The sequence below is a fragment of the Pelodiscus sinensis genome, chromosome 24 (genome assembly GCF_052426305.1).
Source record: "Pelodiscus sinensis isolate ZL-2025 chromosome 24, ASM5242630v1, whole genome shotgun sequence".
NCBI lineage: Eukaryota > Metazoa > Chordata > Testudines > Trionychidae > Pelodiscus > Pelodiscus sinensis.
Window position 1 is genome coordinate 11,796,072 of NC_143075.1, and position 21,975 is coordinate 11,818,046.

Genomic DNA, 21,975 nt, shown 5'->3' on the forward strand with positions numbered 1-21,975 from the left:
CAAGTCTTGTCCTTCCCCCCAAAAAAATCCCTCTCAGTTTCTGTCCCAGGGCGTCCATTCCCTTTTGTCATTATCTGGGGCAGCTACACAATTCTAATTTAAGCAGCTCAGCATGTTATGTGCCAAAAAGACAGGTTACATGACACCGTCAACTCCCGGTTTCCAACTCCCGGATTCCAAGACGGAATGTTACTGACAGCCTGAGACTCACAAACCAGGATCTGAAATGCACACGTGTACACATGCATGTCAGCCCCATTCCCACACACATACATGCACACAAGCCAAATGAGAGCACATTAACCCGCACACGGATGTAACAAGCAAGCGCATCCATGCCCAGAAATGTGCAAACACTAACATGCAAGCTCACAGACCTGCACATGCACTGGCACCCTTACACACATGAATCTCACAAACACAAAGTAATATAGTCGCATATCTCCCTCCCTCTGCTACACATATACTTCCCAGAGACACAACCATCATCAACATAACCGCACTCCGCACAGAGTAGATGACATACATCATGCACATCCAATCTGATACACATATGCCTAATCAATGTACAAGTCTCTTTATGATTTTACTGATTTTTGACAAAAAATCCAGTTTTACAAAAGCTAATCAAATAAATAAATAATAATAATAATAAATGTTAGCAGTCTTCCCTGGAACTTACATGTACAGAATTTCAAGTACACGACTACACTGATTATGTTCAAAAATTCAACACATTACACAAGCTAGATGTGTTTATGTTAATAATAAATTAACTTAAGCATAAACCCAAGTCTGTTAAAGCATGGCAACACAGTGGAAGCTGCACACATGTATGCATGAGAGAATGTGTGCATCAGTGTCCAAGTCCTTTAAAAAAAAAAAAAAAAAAGGAGCCACCAAAATTCCCCAGACCTGGCTCCCTCCTTAGAGATGGCAGCTCAGTGACCCAGATGGCACAGGTAACTCAGCTGTCACCTCTCTTGCCACAAAAGGCCTAGAAGCCATAGAGCTGTGTCAGCTTGTAACTTTAAAACCAAGCAGCCCTCTGGCACCTTAGAGACTGACACACACACACAGCGACTCAGGCGCGTGTGAGGGTCACACCCCGTCATTTTATTTCACCCAGAAAAGTTCAGTTCCTGCACCAACTCCCCCCCCCCCCCCCTTTTCAATGATTGCAACAAACGCCGGCACATTTCCAGGAACCATCACACTGACTTAAAAACAGAAACCCAGGGGGCCTCCGCAAGACAACCCCCCATGGCCACAAGGGCCAGCCACCTTCCCACCCCCCCTTCCAGAGCTTGCAAGCCCCGCCCCAGGGAGGAGCAAAGGGAGGGGGCGGGGCTGTCCCGTAGGCCCCTCCCCCCTGCCCCCCATCCCCCCTCCCCCCGCAGGTGAGGCGCGGGCAGCCCCTACCTCTCGGGGAAGTGCGTGTCGCGGTGCTGGGGGAGCCCCTGTTTCCGGCGCTGGCTGGAGGAGTTGCTGGCCGACGGGAGATGCGCTTCCATGGCCGCGGGGTTGCGCGCTGCCGCCGCCGCCTCTTGCCGCGCTCGGAGGAGATCTGCGGAGGGGGAGAAGCCTGCATGAGCCCGGGCCGCCCCCACGCCCCCCCCTCCCCGCCGCGTGCAGCCCCGGCCGCCTACCCGGCTCAGCGCATCGCCAGCGCGGCTCTGCCTCCCTCCCCCGCCGCGCGCCGCTCCCCCCCCGCCGGCGGGACCCAGGCCGGCCCCGGGGGCTGCAGGCGAGCAGGTGCGGCCGGAGCCGCGGGGCGAAGGAAGGAGCGAGCGAGGCACCGCAGCCGCCGGGGAGCCTGGGCTGCGCCGGATGAATAGCGCGCCTGTGCCCGGCTTCCCTCGCACGGAGCGCGCTGGCTCCACCGCCCGCGGCCGCCTGGCAGCGGGAGGAAATGGTGTCACTGGGGGGGGGGGTATTGACTGAGCCTCCCTCCCCGCGCGGGGAAAGTTTCCTCGCTCGCTGGCCCGGCAGGGAAACCACACGGGGGGGGGGGGGGGGGGTCAGATCTAGCCGCGGGCTGCCGCCTGCCCCTTTCCGCTCCCTGCGGCCCTTGTGACCACCCAGCGGGCCAAACTGCCCTGCCCTGGCAGTTCCTGCCTTCCCCAGCTGGGCCAGGGATCCTGGGGGCCACCCTGGCAGACCCAGCGTGCTGGGGTGGGGCAGCCCGAATGGGAGGCGGAGGGCAAAGATCCGGGCAGCTGCCTCTTTCCTTCAATTTAAGGCTGAGGGACAGGAATCCGAGCTGGTGCTGGTCACAGACAACCCTCAGTTAAGGGAGTGGGGGCCACGGGGCAGCTCGCGCCTCCCCTTGTAAATACAGGCAGGCTGGGTCTAGACTGGCCACTTTTTCCGGAAAAGCAGCTGCTTTTCCCGAAAAACTTGCCAGCTGTCTACACTGGCCGCTTGAATTTCCGCAAAAGCACTGACGCTCTCATGTAAGATTGTCAGGGCTTTTGCGGAAATACTATGCTGCTCCCGTTCGGGCAAAAGTCTTTTTCCGAAAAACTTTTGCGCAAAAGGGCCAGTGTAGACAGCAGAGATTTGTTTTCCGCAAAAAAGCCCCGATCGCGAAAATGGCGATCTGGGCTTTTTTGCGGGAAAGCGTGTCTAGATTGGCCACGGACGCTTTTCCACAAAAAGTGCTTTTGCGGAAAAGCGTCCGTGGCCAATCTAGGCGCGCTTTTCCGAAAATGCTTTTAACGGAAAACTTTTCAGTTAAAAGCATTTCCGGAAAATCATGCCAGTCGAGACGTAGCGCCGCAGGGTCCAGTGTTTATGAACAGCACTAGGTGCATCAATTTAATCCACCAGTGGGGAGGGGGTAAGGCCAGAGTTCAGCTCTATAGCCAAGCTCCCCTGCTGGATTTGACACCCCCCCCCCCATGGCTACCTTAGCTGCCCATGGGGGCATCCTATGGCTATTTAAAGCTGCAGTTGGCACCTGTGGGCAGGACCCCTCTGCAGCATGTCAAGAATTGGCTCCCTTCCCCCATTCTGGAAGCACATGCCTGCAGGTCCCCTGCTGAGATCAGACACACTTCACAGCCCAGCACACAGACTGTTGCAGTCCTGGGAGAATTAGCCCAAAGGATCCAGGGCTGGGGGGTGGAGGGAACTGACTGCAAGAGTTGCTGAACTGGGAGGAGGGAAATCTTCCTATGGCAAAGGTTAGGGACCCAGAGCATCCAAACAGGTGAGCTAATGATCAGAACTACAGCTGAGCCCGCTTCCCCCCAAAAGTATAGCCATCACGGGTCAGAGCAGTGGTCCTTTTAGCCCAGAACCTGGTCTTCCAGCAGTGGCCAGAGCCCAATGTTTTGGAAGGAATGAACACAAGGCAATCTGAGTGATTCAGCCCTCCCCAGTCCCAGCAGACAAAGGTTTAGGGCCATCCAGAGCAGGGGGTAGCATGCCTGAGCATCTTGGCTACAAGCTACTGCTGGGATATAACCAGTTCCCCCTGCCACATAAAAAGGGATCACTCACACATAGGACAGCCAGTAGGAGAGGCCAGTTTCCTAGCCTGTCAGAGGACACAGGGCAGGGTTACTGCGGTTACACCTCCACCCCAGCCTCAAGCCCAGAAGATCATGCCCCAACTCCCAGCTGCATCTATATAAACAACAGAACCCTGGAGGTAACAGTAAGTCACGGGTCTGCTTTCTCCCCAGCAGCAGCGCTGACTGGTTAGAATTCATATCCCAGCCTATGCTGCCTGCATATCCCTGCTGTCCTGTTAAGTCTCGCACAACACTTCTTCTCCCCCTCACCTACCTGGAGCCTCACCAATGCCCAGAGCGGGAGGGGGAGTGAAGGGAGGCGGCGGTTTGGCACTTGCAAACAGACTATGAGAAACATCTGCCTTGCTCGGGCTGGTGCGTAGGCCGCACTCCCTGCTGGGAGGGCTCCCGCAGCTCAGCCTTGGGGCACACATGCGGGGAATTCCATGGAAAGATTTCAAGGGAGGTGGGGAGTGAGTCAGACAGTAAATAAGTCAATCGTTACAGCAGGGAGGGTAGTGCTAGCCGCCTGAGCAGCCTTTCTGGACAGCACAGGGCGGTGCCCCAGGGGCTAGTTAGTGGGAAGGGGTTACCGAAAGAGCCTCATGTAACTTTCCTTGGGGGAAAGCAGTCACAGCCCCTCCCCCTTCAATCACTTTTTGCAGCTGGGAATTCTCACTCATTTGTAAGGGGGGTGGGGGATGTTGTAGGCAGTGTTCCCCGTAAGCTGAGCACTTGAGCTGCTATCCAGAAGATTCAAATGCCGCCCAACTGATTAGCAGTGCCTGCAGCTGGCAGAATGTGTTTCTAGCGGTGGTGCACGTCCGCCCATGCCTTGGTGCACATAAAATGTATTCCATACACGGATGGAAAAAAAATAGAGGGAACAGCGGTTGTAGGGAGGAGACTGCCTCATGTAGGACAGAATGGGGGTCACTGCAAGACCCCCATCCCCGCTGAGCTGCCACCCTCAAGCTTAGCTCACTATGCCTCACTTTTAAGCCAGAGAGCAGTCTCCTGCTTTAGGCCAAGTCACTGAAGGCTTGTCCACACAGGAAAGGAAACCAGAATAGCTAAGGGAGTTGTAGTTCACACCTCAAGTTACTTCAGTGCAAGGCAGCATGTGTTCACTGTTACTTCAGAATCTGAACGCTCTGTTTCACAGGAATATAGCAAATGCTATATGGGATCTGAGCCAGAGCCTTAGGGCACTGTGATTCTCAAATAAGCATCCACATACTGACTTGCAACAAAATCACTAGAGGGTGTGACTTACCATTGCTTTGGTTCCACTGATGATATAGACAAGCACGTAACCGTTGTGACTCAGTTTTCCCCACCTATAAAATGGGGATATAATTTCCCCACAGCAGGACCATTACTGCACACTAATTAGCTGATGTTTGTCCAGCGTTCCAAACTGGGCATTGCTGTGCAAGTGCCAACATTTTACTAATTATTCTACTTGACGCATTTATCCACCAGAGGGACCAGAGCAGCCCAGGACAACCAGTGAGAATGCTAAGTGAATTAGTGACAAATGAGACAGCCTCCTGCCCTGCAAGAGGTTCTTTCGGGAGCGCTATCCCACCACAGAGTTAACCATCAGGAGATTCCCCGCCTGCAAGCTGTACTCCTTCCCCCACACTGGGCTTGCCTCTCATCGGCTGCCTACACACAATTCTGGGGCACCCTTCACAGTTGCACCCGCGCAGCAAAGAAACCTCTGCTACTGGCTGCATGACACACTGGAAAACACACCAACAGGAAACCCCCTCCTCACACCCACTATCTACTGCTCTGTGTCAGAGGAAGCCACGACAGAGATGAATGTACTTGAGTAAAGGAAAAGAGTGTATGCTGAAGTAGATCTTAAACTCATCATCGTACTTTGTACTTCTGTAGCACCTTCCACAGAGGTTCTCCAAGTGCTTTGCCCACATTACCCCGTTTGCCTTCCCCAATCGGTCATAATTATAACACTGCGCTTGGACTGCTAGGTGAAAAGTCACTTTGACGCTCTGTGCCTCAGTTTCCCCATTTGTAAAAACAGGGATAATTCTTACCGGCCTTTGCAAAGTGCTGTGAGATCCAGGGCTGAAGAATACTACAGAGGTGCTTACGGTTACACTATCTCCATTTTACTGATGGTAAAATTGAGGCACAGGCTTGCCAATGGTCACCCGGCATGTGGGAACCACAGCAGGAACAGATCCTCATGTGTCTTTATTCTCAGTCTTGTACATTAGCCAGAAGACGAGACAGTTATCATATATGAATCAGATTTATTTTTCCAGATTTAAATATGAAAACATACTCTGTTCATGTGCCTGTGCATGTACACACAGCACACATCTAGCTATACACACACACAACCCCCTCCCTCACAGGCTGGAAACCTTTTTCAGACACACCACAGCTATTTAAATACCTAACACCCATGCAAGGGGGCTGGAAAATGGATGCAGCAAGGACATGTCCTAAAAGCTTTCAAAAAGTTGCAGCTGTGCCATGTGCCCTCCAGTCAAAAGTTCCCCAGCTCCCATCTCTGAACACTTTTCAGCTTCCTCATTTGGCTTCCCTCTTTTTCTCTCCTTCCCCCTCAAGATCATTTGGCAGAGTTGCCTCCTCAGGGCAGCATGAGGCATTCACAAAGATTAAGCAACAGATTGTGCAGTGCCTTCAACAGCGAGGTCCTGATCCATGACCTCACTGTGATAATACAAATAATAGCAACACCAGCAGTGCCTATAGTGAGTGGATCTGATATTAACATGGAGGTCCTGGGGTATTAGATCCAGCATAAAATCCAGGGAGTAGATGTGTATCATCAGGCTGTGCTGTACCAGAGGTCCCCCCATACCTGGTTCATACCTGGGGAATATCCTGGTAACCACTCCTTCCCGCCCCCCGCCTCTGCAGCCAATACCCAGCCTCCCTCTACATTTCCAGAGGTGGAAGTGGGGAGCACACAGAAATGCAGCATCCTGACTCAGGATGTGGATGAGGGGAGGGGAGGCTTTTCACTCTAAATTACCACGTTATGCATAAGCAGCCTGCATAACATGAGGATTCTGGGTCTTGGTTCAGTTCCTACATCACAATGAAACTTACCACCACCCCACCCACTGCTTTTAACAAAAACTAATGATGAGGAACACAGGAATTGCTAGAGGATCAGCCAAGCATCGGTTCGCCTCACCCCATGTCCCACTTCCAGCAGTGGACACTAACAGCTACTTCAGAAGAGAGTGCAAGAAACTCCCCCGGTGGGCAGTTATGGAACAACCGGCCCCAGGGGAGCAGTTCGTGTTTGGCTTACAGCATGACGAGTTATAACCCCTCTATCCTATGGCATGTCACCAATGTTTCTTGTAAGCTGTGTGCTTCTGGGGCCACCCAGGAGAGATTCAGACACTGCCCAACTGATGAGCAGAGCGTCCACAGCTAAATTTTGGTTTCCACTGGTGGTGCACATTTGTGTATACCTCAGTGCGTATAGAAAAAGCATTATTCTGCACGTGGATGGAAAAAAAATCCACACAGGGATGGAAAAGATTAGCTGGAACATTGCATGGCACCAGGCATGTTCTTGTTACCCACACAAGTGTCCAATACACGTCCGCTGACCATGTTAACTGAACTTCTTTCTCACCCTTTGCGGGGGGGAAGGAGTCCTCCCAGTCAGGGCTGAGACCCTGTGGTGGAAGCGCAGGTTGGGGTAAAAAACCTCTCATAGCTGCCGCCGGAGCTGTGGATAAACAGGACTTCAGTCCCTAGGGTACCGCTTGCGGCATTCATGTACATGCAAACTCATTAAAAAAAGAAGAGAGGAAACAAACATTAAAATGATCTATATTTTTTAAACTGTAAAGGCATGTACGAGAGAGTGAAACAACAAGCCCATCAGCTCACATAAAAAGCCTGCAGAATTCGCCGAGCCAGGGACCATGCGCCTCCAATGTTTATAAATTAATTATCTGAAAAACCCAGGTCACTCCTTATTGCCACAGTGCCTGTAATTTAGCAGTCTGGCATGCTGCCAATTCCAGAAGCTGCATTGATCCTGAATGACCGCAACAACTCCCCCATCTACCTTCCCGTCTTCTCCCGTTGCTCCCTCCTTCACCCACCCCATTGTCTAGCCCCTCCTGCTCCACTCCGGAGGATCCGTTATTTACAACCCTGCACGCTGACAGTTGGTAAATGAGAGTGATTGACATGGGACGCTGGTGCATAGAGGTTCCAGGCACGGAGACCGACTGAGTTCAGAACACAGGATGCATGTTGCTGGGGAGGAGGGGGGGGGGGGGCGAGCAGCGTGTGCAGGGTGGGAGGGGGAATGGGAGAGAAAAGCAATTAAAAAGAGAGAGGGAGATTTCTAAATTATTAACATTTTCTAAATAATTAACGTTATTGGTGCCTCTGTGTGAGCCTGCAGATAAACTGCGCTTTGTCCTGGCACTAATAATTTATAGCCCAACGAGAGGCCTGTGGTGTGGAGCTGATCCAAAACACACTGAAGTTTTGTCTTGTCAACGTTGCACAAGAAAGCCTGTCTGTGCAGCCTCCCCTTCTCCTCCCGCCTACCCCAAAACCTCAGAATTGGACCCCGCCCCCAGAAATGCCGAGGAAAGAGCTCCTTCAGTATTTTTAAAAACGTCAGGCTTTTTACTGCAGCGAGCTGCTCTGGAGATGCAAAAACTGTGGCAGCTGCTCTGGGGAATGTGCTGTGCCGGGAAAGGGGGGGGGGGTTGTTCTGTGTGTCCGATGCTCAATTTGTGCCCAAGGGACTTGGCCTTACATGTTGGCCGGTTGTGAGTCTGTGTAATGAGCCTGGGTACATGCATGGAGGTGCATGATGCCTATGAGTTTATGTATCGTGCCAGTGCACAGGCATATGACGGGCATGAGTTTGTGAGCTGCACCTGTGTGTGTGCTGTGGACATGTTGTGGCTGTACATGGGTTATTTCCGCTGTACCTACATGTCGGTGCATGGTTTGTGTCCCTCAAGTGTGTGTGCTTGTGCATGTGACACCTTTGTGTAGCATATGTTGCCTATTGTGCTTGTGTGAATACTGGGTGGCTACGTCTACACTGGCCACAATTTCCGGAAAAGGGATGCAAATCAGGTAAGTCAGGATAGGGAACTCCGCGGGGGATTTAAATATCCCCCACGGATTTAAATAAACATGTCCGCCGCTTTTTTTCCGGCTTGGGGAAAAGCCGGAAAAAAAGCGTCTAGACTGGCGCGATCCTCCGGAATAAAGCCCTTTTCCGGAGGATCTCTTTTTCCTACTTCGAAGGGCTTTATTCCGCAGGATCGCGCCAGTCTAGCGGCGGACATGTTTATTTAAATCCGTGGGGGGTATTTAAATCCCCCGCGGATTTCCCTATCCTGACTTACCTGATTTGCATCCCTTTTCCGGAAATTGTGGCCAGTGTAAACGTAGCCGGTATGTGCAATTTTTGCGTGTTGCGCCTGGGTGTAAGCGTATATTGGGCCTCTATTATCCTTGTGAATACTGTGTTTGTGCCTGTCAAATCTATGTGCTATTGTGTATGGTGCCAGTGCACACTCGCTGTGCATGGCGTGCGGGTGTGTATCTGTACTATGTAAGTGTACTATGCGTGCACTGTGCTTGTTGGCATTGTGCCTCTGTGGAGATGTGTTGTATGTCTCTGCACAGCGCCTCTGTGCGTGTTGTGGGTGTGCTGCGCTCACACGCATAGCGTGCCCGAGAAGGTGCGTGCCATGCCGTGCCTGTGATGCTCAGCAAATCCTAACTCTACATTAAACAGGATCACCTTCCTGCCACCCAGAGAAGCAAATCAAATCACACGGAGAGTGGAAAGGGAAGGCAGCCTCTTTATTAACCTAACAAGCAGCCCTGGGGATTTACTCCAGATTGGAGATTCTCCTTCAAGTCTTCATCAGATGCTTTGCTGATGCTGCTCTGCTTCTCTTCCCCCCTCCCTCCACCCTTCCCCCCCCTTTCTTTCTGTGGTTAATCCATGCCAGATACAGTTTGGCAGCTGAAGTCTTTGCATAGAGAGAGGTGCAGAGGAAAAGAGTTGGATCTTGTGTCATGTAATTTCTATTTCCCAGCGACACCTTCGCCTTCCATGCTCAGACAGTTGTCAAACTCTCTAACAATCCCTCCTGCTCCAAGCCAGCTCAGTAACAACCCTCTCCCCAGAGATTCACCCAGGACACCCCCTCACTCACCTGCCTTTGCGTCAGAAACAGGAAAGGGCACATGCACAGTGAATGGCTCTGTTTTGGCCACAGCCAGTCCTGTGGCAGCATGTCACACGTGCACGAGAGAAGGGAAAGTGCACATACAGACCGACACGTGTACAACACGCCTCGGTTCTCACGGTGACCCAATTTCCCACTGGCTGCGTTGCTAACAAACTAGTGCCCCCTACAGGTGATGCTCATGATCTCTTTAGCACCATGTGATTGGTTCTAGGTCCAGCTCCCCAAGTATTTTATTTTTATTGTTTAATTAAAGCACAAATCATAGGACCAGAACACAACCCCCTCCCCCCCCGCATCCTAGAGAAGCCGCAATATCCTCAGGCTAATGATGCAGAAGCAGCAAGACACAAACACCTGTTCAGAACTGGGGGTTGCTTTTAAGGGCTGGGTTATTTTTTATTTTGCCCAGATGTGGCTGCACTCATGCAAACCCAGCCACAGGCAGGGGCTGCTCCAGCCTGGTTACTTCCAGCCCCACCCTGGGAGTCGGCAGCCTCGCGCAGTGCCGGAAGTGGCAGACCCTTCTCCTGGATGCTGCATCTGACCCCACGCGTGGCTGCTGACACCCAGCCTGCGTGGGCTGGGAGCTGGCAGCCCTGCAGGGCAGGAGTAGCCCTTCGCCCATGGGTGGGCCGCAGGCAAGGGGGCTACTCCCAGGAAACAGTTAACCGTTACCTAGTAAGTATCACCCATTAAGGGTGGCACTTACTGAGTAACCAGCTAACGGGTTACCCATTCACATCCCTAGTCTACACCAACACAACACACTTCCTCCATGGGTGCAGCATCAACGTCACCTGGGTTTGTTTCTTCCATGCAAAAAGACACTGGTGTAGCTGAAGCTGAGGAGAATTAAACAAGCATGGGGAGGAAGAATCGTGGCTTCCCCATAACACCCAACACTGCTTTCGATAGCTCACCTGTCCTGCTTTGTTGCTGTTGTCCCACGACTGCCAGGAAATCAGTGTCTGATTTCTCGTGACTGCCAGGAAATCAGTGTCTGATTTCTCGTGACTGCCAGGAAATCAGTGGCAAAGCTCGGAGGGACACTCACACCATGAGCATGCTGGGCACAAGAGAGAGCGCTCCCTTTCGGCAACTAGGTCTCCCACGACTCTGCCCACAGCAGATCTGGTTCCAGCCAACCTATCTTCAGAATAATGGAGTTGCAGCAGAAATGAATCTGTCTGTCCCCAGAAACCCACTTCCTACTGGCTCATGCCTTCTCTTGCAGAATAGCTTCCATTGCACCTTTTCTGCGCGGCGCTTTTCTCATTGCTAAAAACACAGTGAATTTAACCCTCATCAGGTTGCAGGTCATAAACCCCAGCTACTGCCAGATCCACTGAAGGCAGGTGTAGGAATTTCCCTGCACTGCCAATGCATTTCAACGACAGCCTGCAACACTTCATGCTACTCCAGCGCTGGATCCTCTCCCAGGACTGCCGCTGTACATCAGCGACCATGCCCCCCCCACCCCGTTCAGTCCCAGCCCTAAGTCTCCGTTCAGCCTGCCAACCTTATGACCAAGTCACACCTGCACTGAGGATTCTGAATATTTGGGTCAACAGTCCCCAAAACAAAGCGAAAGGAGAGAAGACCCTGAGCTTCCAAAAAGCCTCTAGATCAGCTGCAATCACAAGCTAATTGTTCTAAGCCTCACAGCAGCAGCAAAGCTCACCACAGATCCACTCCATCCTCGCCACTAGGTGTTGTTACAGCCCATGACCGTTGCTAAATGAAGTACCAGTGATTGCACGGAGCTAGTGAAACACATTACAGATCCAGCCTCTTCATCCACCCCCCGCCCCGTAAGCCCGTACCACCATGGCTGGGGACTGCCATGCTGTTGGCCAGCTGGTAGAGGCGCTGCTGCTGCTGCTCCTCAAAGGTTCCGTGTTCATTCAGAGCTGACATCATCCGTCTGTAGTGTTCCTCCGGTGTCATCTGAGTCACCGAGTCCTCGAGCACAGGCGTGTGGGAATTTTCTGAAGAGCAGAAGAGGGTTTTTTTGTTAAAAAAAAAAAAAAAAGAATGAAAGAGATGGAAGAAATCACATTCATGCGGGCAGAGTAGAGAGCAAAAGTCGAGTGACATCCTTCCTCACACACTACACCACACTGGTATGTGAACCTGATACACCAAACCTCCACAATCAGCACCTCCCCCTGACACAAATGCATATGCACCCCATCCTCCTCCCCCTGCAAATGCATGCACACATCCCCTCAACACACAAAATCTGCAGACCGACCCCCCTTCCTAACACACACACGTACTCTTAGCACAATACATTTCAAATTCAGCATACAAACACACTTTTTGGAAGCCAAAAGCGTTACATTATAATCAAATTAAATTACAAGTAAACTTTTATCTAATGGGGGAAGGTTAGATGCTGCCACAAAACATGATGAGAGCTTTACTGATTCTCACCCACTCCCCTCGGGGGATGCTAGTTCTCTTTACAACTAACGCCCAGACAGACATGGACTGCCTTTTTTTTCAACCCTACCATTTGGAACATGCTTGGAGGAGGAGGCTATAGAGAGGGGTAACATGATCCATCACTACAGAGACACTCAACTGCCAGCTGATGAGTTTGAGAACTGCGGTACGGTACAGACAGCAAGCCACCGGTTCTGCGAGGAACAGCGCTGACAACCCATCCACTCAGCTATCAAAAGGGAAGCCAGAGAAACAGACTCTATAGGTACTTGTACTGCAGAACACTCCAGTCCTTACGGTTTTTATCTTCACAATGCTGCTATGAGGCAGACAAGGAGAACAGAGCACAGGGCAGAGCAAGGGGTGTATCAATGGTCACAACAAGAATGTGTGTGTGAATTGGGAACTGAATCCAAGTCTATAAAGTCTGGGTCTCGTGCTCTCCCAATAATTCTACTCCTGAGAGAAGGTAAATGGTCATGTGGCTCGGGTGTCATACAGAGACTCAGGACCTGAGTTCCTTTGCTACAGTCTCACTATATGACCTCAACCGAGTCACTTACTCTGACGCTGTGCCACAGTTTCCTTAGTTGTGAAGTGGAGTTCTTAAGTCTTATCGACCTCTCAGGAACACTGGAAAGGTATATTCATTAACATCTGATACAATAGCTATAAGGGAGATCAGGCCCTCACATTGTCTTGGCTATTTGCAAGCAAGGAGCAGCGATTATCACAATCAGAATTTTGCACCATGACCTACACCTCAAGACCAATGGTGGAAGTAACTTAAAATTTCTTACAGGTACTGTCCTATTGCAACCCGGGTCCCTGCCAGCTCTGTAAATAGCTTTTGCCGCAGCTCAGCCAGCTCATGACAGAGCTGCGCACCATGGTGCACCTGCTTACTTTCCCCTCTGCTCAAGACAATGGTTGTTGTGAAGAGACAGAGGACAACTCCACGGATTCCCTTGTTAGCTTGAGTCGCTGAACAAGAATCATTTTACTTGGGTAACAAACACATGATTCTAACCTGAACCCTGAAATCAACTTGACTCCTGCGCCTCTTCACCTGGCCCCCCAGCAGAGATACAAGGGGGAAAAAAAAACCACAAACAAAAAAAACCCACCCACCCTGACCTGAAATAACTTACAGTACTGACTCTCCTCCCATTACTCACAGGTGCAGTACCAACGTCTCCCACACAGCAAGTAAGGCTAGTGATGTAATACCGTAGTCGATTAACTGATTAACCGATAAGCAAAAACTTATAGGTTAATGCTATAGACTACATGCATTTTCCCTCTCCCCCTCACCAGTTAATTTTTTAGCAGGCTGGCCAACAGCCTGTCTCAGTCCTGCCTTGCAGTGGATCCAAGACCTATTCCCATTGCGGCTCTGCATTTAAAGTGTTATTAGGAGGCAGGTGGGCAAACAGCCTGGCTCAGTTCTGGGTCACACTGAGTCCAGGAGCTCAGACCACCCCGCAACAGGGGCTGCTGCCACCCCTGTATCAGAGGCAGCAGCGTGGGGTGACAGGGAGCCAGTCCATGAGGGGAGAACTTTTTTTTAAACTGGCTCCTCTTGTGGACCAGCTCCCACCTGGTACCCCACACTACTTCCTCGGATACAGAGGCAGCAGTGTGGAGTGGTAGGGGGCTCCTTGGGAATGAAGCCGGAGCGCAGTGACTCCCGGACCCACACCCAGGGACTACAGAATAGTGGAGTAACCGATAAGAATTCACGAGGTTACTCGACTATTCAATGAACCGATATTTAACATCCCTAAGCTGGGCAAGCTCTGCTTTCTCCCATTGAACCCACCGGGAATGCATAGATCTGGAGGCAAAATTAGATTCTGTGACTGAGCATGTACCCCCCTGTCTCCACCTTCACCAAGCCTTGTTCTCTGGCATGGAGCTGACTCCCCTTCAGAAGGTCCCGCCCGCTCCCTGGGCAATAGGGACCCCACACTAGCAACTAAGGGAGATAAAACTGGGAGCAGCTTTTGTTATTGTAAGCAGAACTCAGTGTAATTATTACCACACTGGCCTTGCCTTGGCAGGGGCTGCTCTTTATTTTATCTTGGATCATCCCCACAGGCAAAACCTTTTCATTACTCAGAGAGGAACTCCCAATAACAGCTTTAACGGGCAGACGGAAATGGGGGGGGGGGAGGAGAGCTCCGGCCCATCACGTAGCTTCACTAGAATGCCAGCATGGTGACTGTATTACAGAGCAGCATGTTAATAGAACCGTTGTGTGCACGCCCTGAGCTCTTTCTCCTTCAGCCGTTCACTCCCCGTCGCCAAGTCTGAGCCCTTCAGGCCTCCCTGACAGACAGCGCTGCCATGTTGGCTCTCATTCCAAGATGGCAGCAATGAGACACATTCCAGTCGCTTGACACTAGTGCTCTGACTCACATGCTAAGACGGATGTGCCAGTGTCCAATACTTGGCTGTGACAAGAGCTGTGTACACACCTCTCGGCCAAGCAAGGGGTCTCCTGGTCTGGGTATTCAGAAAGGGGAACAAGTGGCACTGAAGAAGCAGCATGCTACAATAGAGAGGATACGGAACTAGGACTGAGGAGACTTGGGTCTAATCCCAGTTCTGCCATTGTTCAGCTGTGCAAGTTCAGACATGTGGCTTCACCACTCCTTCCTTGTCTATTGTTTGCCTGTCCTCTCTATTCAGGATGTAGGATCTTTGGGGGCAGGGCTCCTCTGCCCCATGTTTGTAGAGCTCCTGACCTCAACTAGGATGCAACTGTCATAGCCAATCAGAAACACTGCATCACCTCCTCCAAAACCCCAAGAGAATGAAGCCGAAAAGCTTATACTAACTTGGGTTTCCACCCTCCGAACCCCACCTTAATTTACAAGGCTCCTTTCTTTTGGGGGAGATAAAGCCCAGAGAAAGGGCAAGTGTCTTCTGTCCTGTCTTGCGGGGGTCAACACCAAAGCCCCGTTCCCATTCTCACCCAGCACAGCACTTTGCAACCAGAGCTACAAACTGCAGCCGCTAAACTCCAACCCAGTGAAATGTGTGCACATCTCGAGGGCCGGGGACTTCCTGTGAAATTCACAGGTCCAAAGCCCAAGTCGAGCTGCTCAGTGCCAGGAGTTGGACACACACACGCCTTCAACAGAGTGCATCTGCCTCTCAGTCCTATTGACCCAAAAGAGGAGTCGTGGATTATTAAAGCAACCGGGCCAACTGCTTGTGCAGCAGGTGGTTGGTGCTTTCAGGAAGGAGCAAAGGGATTGGAATTCCCCTCCAGATCGCCTCCGCCTTCCCCCCTCTCCTAGCTGACAAGACTGCCCACAGTCTCCTGCCTTCCTGGCACCTCTCCTCCCCAGAAAGCCCAAAGAGGCATCCACCGTCTCTGCTCCATTCTGATGCTCTTAACTGGAGCTTTGAGAAAAGCCACAAGACACGGACCCCAACTGCGGAAAATCACAGAGGTTTCTTCATAGCCGTGCCAGCAAGGGTGGGAGGTGGGGGGGGGATAATGACACTTAATTACCAGAAATTCTATCCGATCAGCCCCAGAGCAGATTTCAGGTGCAAAGTGGGGGGGGGGGGGACAAGAAAAGCTGGATTTCCACACTTATCGTTGGAGATTTCACATGACTCAGCCAGTGATAATTCCAGCTCCGCGGCAGCTTTGCTGTCTGCTTTTGTCATTACCAGGGGGTAATGCGGGAGACTGATCTTGTCAAATCTCCTCCAGCCGCCAGGTGTGAAAGGGACGCCAGTGTGGAGGCTCAGAAGCCAGGGCCTAGACAGACATCTGCTTGTGTCTCTGCTGCTCTCCTGGCCAACCCCCCAGCCACGGGCTCCGGGTGCGCAAGTGTGAGTGCGTCTCTCTCTCCATCATTCACTGTGTCAACAACGCGACAGCGTCATAACCTTTGGTGCCCGCCAGAACGTCAGCTACAATAACCAGACCTTCAGAGCGGGCAGACTCGCCGCTCCACACAGCTCTGTGACGCAGGCTCCAATTCCCTTCCGTCCCCCCCCTGCTGACAGCCTCCCTGCAGGAGGGACACTCTGGGGCTTCAAAAGCCTTTGCTTGAATCATAGAATCATAGAACCATAGAGCTGGAAGAGACCTCAGAAGGTCATCACGTCCAGCCCCCTGCTCTAGGCAGGACCAATCCCAACTAAATCAACCTGGCCAGGGCTTTGTCAAGCCGAGACTTAAACACCGCTAGGGATGGAGACTCCACTACTTCCCTAGATAACCCATCCCAGTGCTTCACCACTCTCCTAGTGAAATAGTTTTTCCTAATATCCAACCTGGACCTCTCCCACCACAACTTGAGACCTCTGCTCCTTGTTCTGCCATCTGTCACTACTGAGAACAGCCTCTCTCCATCCTCGTTGGAACCTCCCTTCAGGAAGTTGAAGGCTGCTATCAAATCCCCCCTCACTCTTCGCTTCTGCAGACTAAACAGACCCAACTCCCTCAGCCTCTTCTTATACGTCATATGCTCCAGCCCCCTAATCATTTTGGCTGCCCTCCGCTGGACCCTCTCTAATGCGACCACATCCTTTTTGTAGTGGGGGGCCCAGAACTGGACACAATACTCCTGAGACTCGTCCCTGAGCAAGACCCCACACAATTTCCCTCCAATAGAGCTTGCCACACTCTAGCTGGAACGTGTCCTTTAGCATCCACTAAGAGGCACCTGAGAGCAGTCACCAGCCCCCACAAAGCAGGACTCCTTTCAGGGTTCCTCAAACCAGTGGCAGGCAACCTGCAGCCCAAAGGCCCATTTGGCCCGTCGGGGTTGAAAGTGTGGCCCGTGTGTTTACCATTGCCCAAGTGCAGGGCTGCCAGGTAGATTCTGCTGGTTCCCCTCCACAACAGGTTTTTTCCTACGGGCACTGCTAAAGTGACATGCACAGACACGGCATGCAGCGGTGGGATGCTCCATGTGAGCTCGACATTCTGCTGTTGCAAAGCTATGGCCACAGAGTCAACGCCAGAGCTGAGTGTTTGGGTCATGGCCACCTGGGTTTTCTGCTCCGACCCAACTGTGCACCTGCTCCTGGAGCCATCACAGTCCAACGGGGGGTCTGCTACCCATTTCAGTGGATGGAGGAATGGGGCCAGACTGTTGTTCTTCAATAGATTTTTAAATGGACAGAAATCCAGACCAAAGTCTTGGCTTTGGGAAAGTCTAGATCTGAACTGTCCAACTCTGGCCCACCGCCAGGGACAGGCCTGCCTTTGTAAACTAAAGCCAAAGTAGTGCTGCTGGTTTATAGGTTTGGGGGCTTTTAAGCGATTCACAGAAGGAGAGAAGAGAATGGCAGGCCTTAAGGTCATCCAGCCCATCCCACAAGGTCAAGGCAGGATCGCTCCCTACAGAATGAATCTCTCTAGTTCAGCACCCTTGAGACCTGACCGGTGCCAAACCAGGGAATTTGCCAGAACACGGGAGGTCAATATTGTCTAGCAGCGTTACTGACACTTCCACAGCTTCCTGGGCTCATAGAGGACATTGAGGGGTAAGTTAGAGCTAGATAACAGCATAGAACACTGAGAGCCAGGACTGGTTACTGTAAACTAACTTTATGGGGCCACGGGAAACTTGGCTACATCCATAAGAGGACGTCCAGCTAACTAAAATCATGCCAGACCACAGATGTTGCCAGACCAGAGAGTGTCAACCTGTATAATGTGTTCTTCAGCCGTTTGTCCAGCCTACTTTTAAATCTCCCCAACTGAGGAGGCTTCTAACAGATTTATTTTTCAGCAGCTCAGATAGGGGGAGGGAGAAACCTCTCCCTGATTTTTCTTCTCTTTTTTTCTCTGCAACAATGCAGTTTTATTTCTTGTCCCCAGGGATCAGAGGAGCACATCTCCAGACCATGCTGTTGCTGCGGGAGTGAAGATTTTACTGAGGAACCGTCTCCCAGGGAGAAAGCTTCTTCCGTGACCTGCCAGCGCAGCCCTTGCTCTGAGCCTCTGATACACTCGCATTTCCATATTAGACGCGAGAACGTTCTGCTCTGTTTGACAGCCGTGCTGGCGTGGCCCCGTTTCCACCGAGATAGGGCTCTCTTTTGATCTCTGGTGTGTGCATCGGGGAGGGGGAAGGGAAGGTTACCACTGCGCTGCTGGAAGGGTTGCCAGCCCTACAGGTGTTTTTTTTCCAGTCAGTCAGAGAAAGGGAGAGATTTCCTCAGCTGCCTCTGTTCTTGCTTTGGGAGACGCAGCCACGGGGGCTCAAGATGTGCCGCCAGCGCAGGGTCTCTTATGCTCAGCAAAAGGCCATTTTGGAGACAACGCTGCCATGCCCCGTGGGACAGCTGCATTTAGGGCCAGCATGCGCTATCACGGGATAGTGCTGAGGCAGGGCACACGAGGCAGGGGAGCAGCAGCCATAGGCCACTCAACAAGTGCCCAAGCAAAAGGCCCCAGAAGGCAAAGATCTCCTCTAGCTCTCGTGGCTCCTGCGGCAGCACTGCCCAGGGCGGGTGGAGGCACTGCAAGGTGCCATGCTGTGGAGGGGATAAGGGGAGAGGCAGGAAAATTCAGGCCAGGGTCTAGCCTGCCTCACTGGCGCCATCGCCCACGACTGCAAACTGGCAGACCTGCCCCGTCTGGTTTTGCGGCCGAAGGCAGCAAGGGTCCCGCCATTATTAAGGGAGACGGGGCCAGTGCAGGGGCTGCCAGCTCTGCACAGGGTTTGCCCAGGCACTTACCTGGGTGCCTTCCTAGCACGGCATTACTCAATGATGCATCAGTGGATTTGCAGGGGGGCTCCTTTCACTCATGTCCCATCTGCATGTGCACAAGTCCTGGTCGCACAAACTTCCTCTCCTACCAAACACCCCAAGCCTGGTTCTAGGTCACTATGTCTCAGTAACCCAGCACCGTGGAGGGGCAGGGGTGTGTCCCCACCTGTTAATACTCCTGGAAAGCCACATATTTGCCAAGGCAGCTTGTCCACCACTCTGGGGGAGACAATCCCATCCAACAAGAGTGGCAGAGGAGAATCCTGCAACCAGTTAACATGGGGTTCCCTTTAGCCCAGACGGCACGCTTGGCATGTTTTAATCCCACCATCGAATGATGGGAAAGTCTTGGATACAGCTGGATTTGCAATGCAGGCAGGCTGAGCTAAAATGCTGAGCGGATGTTTCAATCTCTGTCTTAGGCATTTAAATGGTTCCCATCAGCAGAGTATCTAAGTACCTGTACTGGAGAAGGGATTCAAAGCCGGGCCCAACCCCTAAAGTAGCGCTCTAACCACAGGGCAATCGCTCCACTCCCGATTTCCTGTACGCATATGGAAGACAAGCTTCCCTACAAGGCACCCCGCGCCCTCCCCAGCTGCATTGGGACACTCACTGAACACTTCCCTGAAGTGCCCTTTCCCTGTAAAGAAATGCTGGTGCTACATCAGGAACATGATGTGACCGTGAACGTGCCTGGAAAGAAGATGCCTCCACTAACTGGCCTGACATTATTCAAAAGAAGCATGAGAATCAATGTCTCCTCTAGCCTCTCCTCACAACTCACTGCCACCAGATATTGTTCTGTGGCTGCACAGTGCCAGACACAGTGGGCTCCTGGCCCAGGTACCACCATACAAATAAATTATAAATAATTCTAAAGTCCTAATAATATCCTTGAGATCAGAGCTTATCAGGATTCAAAGGAGGAGCGTTTGCAGAGGTAATAGGAACATTTACCACGGCAGTCGAGAGGATAAGTCCTAAAAGGGTATAAGCTGGTATGCTTCAGGGCCTAAGCCACAATGCTGAAATCCAGCACCCATGGCTGGCCCAGGTCATCTGATTTGGGCTCACAGGGCTTGGGCCGCATAACTGCTGGGCAGACGTTCAGAACAGGGCTGGGACTCCGCCCCCAGGCCAAACGTCTGCACATCAATTTTTAACCCACAGGTTGAGCCGAGTCAGAGTCAGCTGACCTGGGATGGGAACAGCTGTGGTGGTGCTATGCAAACCTACCCTCAGTACAGGGATGGAGAAGAAACATCTCCTGTGCAGGCCTGGCTATTACGGGAGTTGTAAACCTTTCTGGTATTAGTCATTGCTGTCCACAAGATACTGGACTCGATGGACCACTGGTCTGATCCATTCTGGTAACTTGGCTGTCCCATACTTCCCTCTAGTTCCTCTAATCTACACACAATGCAAAACACCACTATTTACATTGATCAGGGAACCTAACTAGTCAGTGACAGCTCCCCATGGGTCAAAGGCCTCCTACGGTCCCTGGGGAGCTGCACTAAATCTCTCCAGATGTGTGTACCAGAAGAGGGAGGATTTTGGAGGTTTAAATTAGACCCATATAGTTTAGAATGTTTGTGTCAGTCTCAGTTCAGATGAACTTAAAGTAAGGGAAGGCATTCAGGGGAAAAAAAGGAGTGGGGAGCAGAAAATGGAAGTGGTGTTGTCACCTGTCAGAACTTCTGTGGAAATCCTGACTGAGTGATGCAGGGAGAAACCCTGATTCAATTATTACGGGTGACCAACCAGGATTTAGAAAGAAGGGAATGTGGGTAAAGGAACCTATACAAAAGCAATGTTTGGCTCCGTTCTGGCTCTCATTTCACCCAAACCTCCAAAGCGGGGGGGGGGGGGGAGGGGACATTTTTGGCCACTCTCTGGTCAGACTGAATCATTTGTGACTTGATCCTGCAACCAACGAAGTAAAGTAATGCGGACAAAGATTGTGCAGAATGGGACCCTTTTTGAGGGGCAGGGCTAAGAGTCATAGATCCCAAAACTCTAGTCTGGTCTTGCACAGCCTGATTAAAGTTCAGCTGCTTCTCAACAAGACAGATTAAACTGCCACATCCATGATTCATTTTCAGAGCATGCAATGGCTAGGAAAGGGCAGAGGAGACACAGTCAGCAGAAGCCAGAAGGTGGGCAGAGGATGGGCTCCCTCCTTAGCGTGGCATGGAATTGTATACCTTGGCAGCGAAAATCTAAAGATCTTGTGTAATAAATACATTTCAGCACCCACAGAGGATTTCTCCTGGAATGCAGACACATGTCTGATGCTAACTAGGGGGAAGGACAAGAGGAGGACAGGAAGCGGGTGTATGAACAAGTGAAAGGAGATAATTTCCCCCCTACAGTCCCCGTTGGACCAGGTATTGTTAGCATGTAATAGGAATTCCTACTAGACTATTCATGCATTCCTAACTGGAACAACTTGGAGATAAGAGGCAGGAAGGGGGTACATAAAGGAAAATGATTGCAAATGAGTGTATGTTACTAGGTGATGTTAGCAGCTACTGTACCAGGCACTAGTCATGCCCATCAGTAGCCAGTGAGGATGGCTTTTGAAATACTAACACCCTGATAATCATAATTTGGGTGTAGGAGGCAGGGAGGGGAGATACATGAAGGAATATTATTGGGAGTGCCATCCTAGATGCCGTACCAGGCACAGCTAGAAGGCGCGATAGTGGGTATTATTTTAGGAAGCAATGAACGTTCCACAGTAAAACACTGCTCCTTTGAGACCATCTGGGTTGGTTAACATGGGGGTGTATTTCCCCTCCCCCCGCCACACACACTGTAAGAATCTCAGATGCTGGACTTCAACCCCATAAAACAAGAGCTGGCTTGCAAGCAGCCAGCCTAACGCTTCTTTCTTTTTTTCTTTTTTTTAAATGGCCAGACCAACGCAGGTTAAGGAATAATGATGGAGGTGGGCATTACTGACAGCTAATTAGTTTGAA

General features: G+C 51.4%; 1 protein-coding gene across 13 annotated transcripts in view; it reads right to left on the minus strand.

Moving 5' to 3' along the window:
• SAMD11 (sterile alpha motif domain containing 11) overlaps window positions 1-21,975 on the minus strand; it is a 397,470-nt gene that overhangs the window by 36,448 nt on the left and 339,047 nt on the right. For 12 of the 13 annotated variants that reach the window (XM_075906866.2, XM_075906862.2, XM_075906863.2 and 9 more), the window contains 3 exons: window positions 11,611-11,775; window positions 7,177-7,272; window positions 1,423-1,567 (listed from right to left, as the gene is read on the minus strand). In XM_075906866.2, coding sequence (XP_075762981.2) covers window positions 1,423-1,567; window positions 7,177-7,272; window positions 11,611-11,775 — 406 coding nt within the window. The remainder of the gene's footprint in view (window positions 1-1,422; window positions 1,568-7,176; window positions 7,273-11,610; window positions 11,776-21,975) is intronic. The other variant, XM_075906864.2, reaches the window with a different exon arrangement.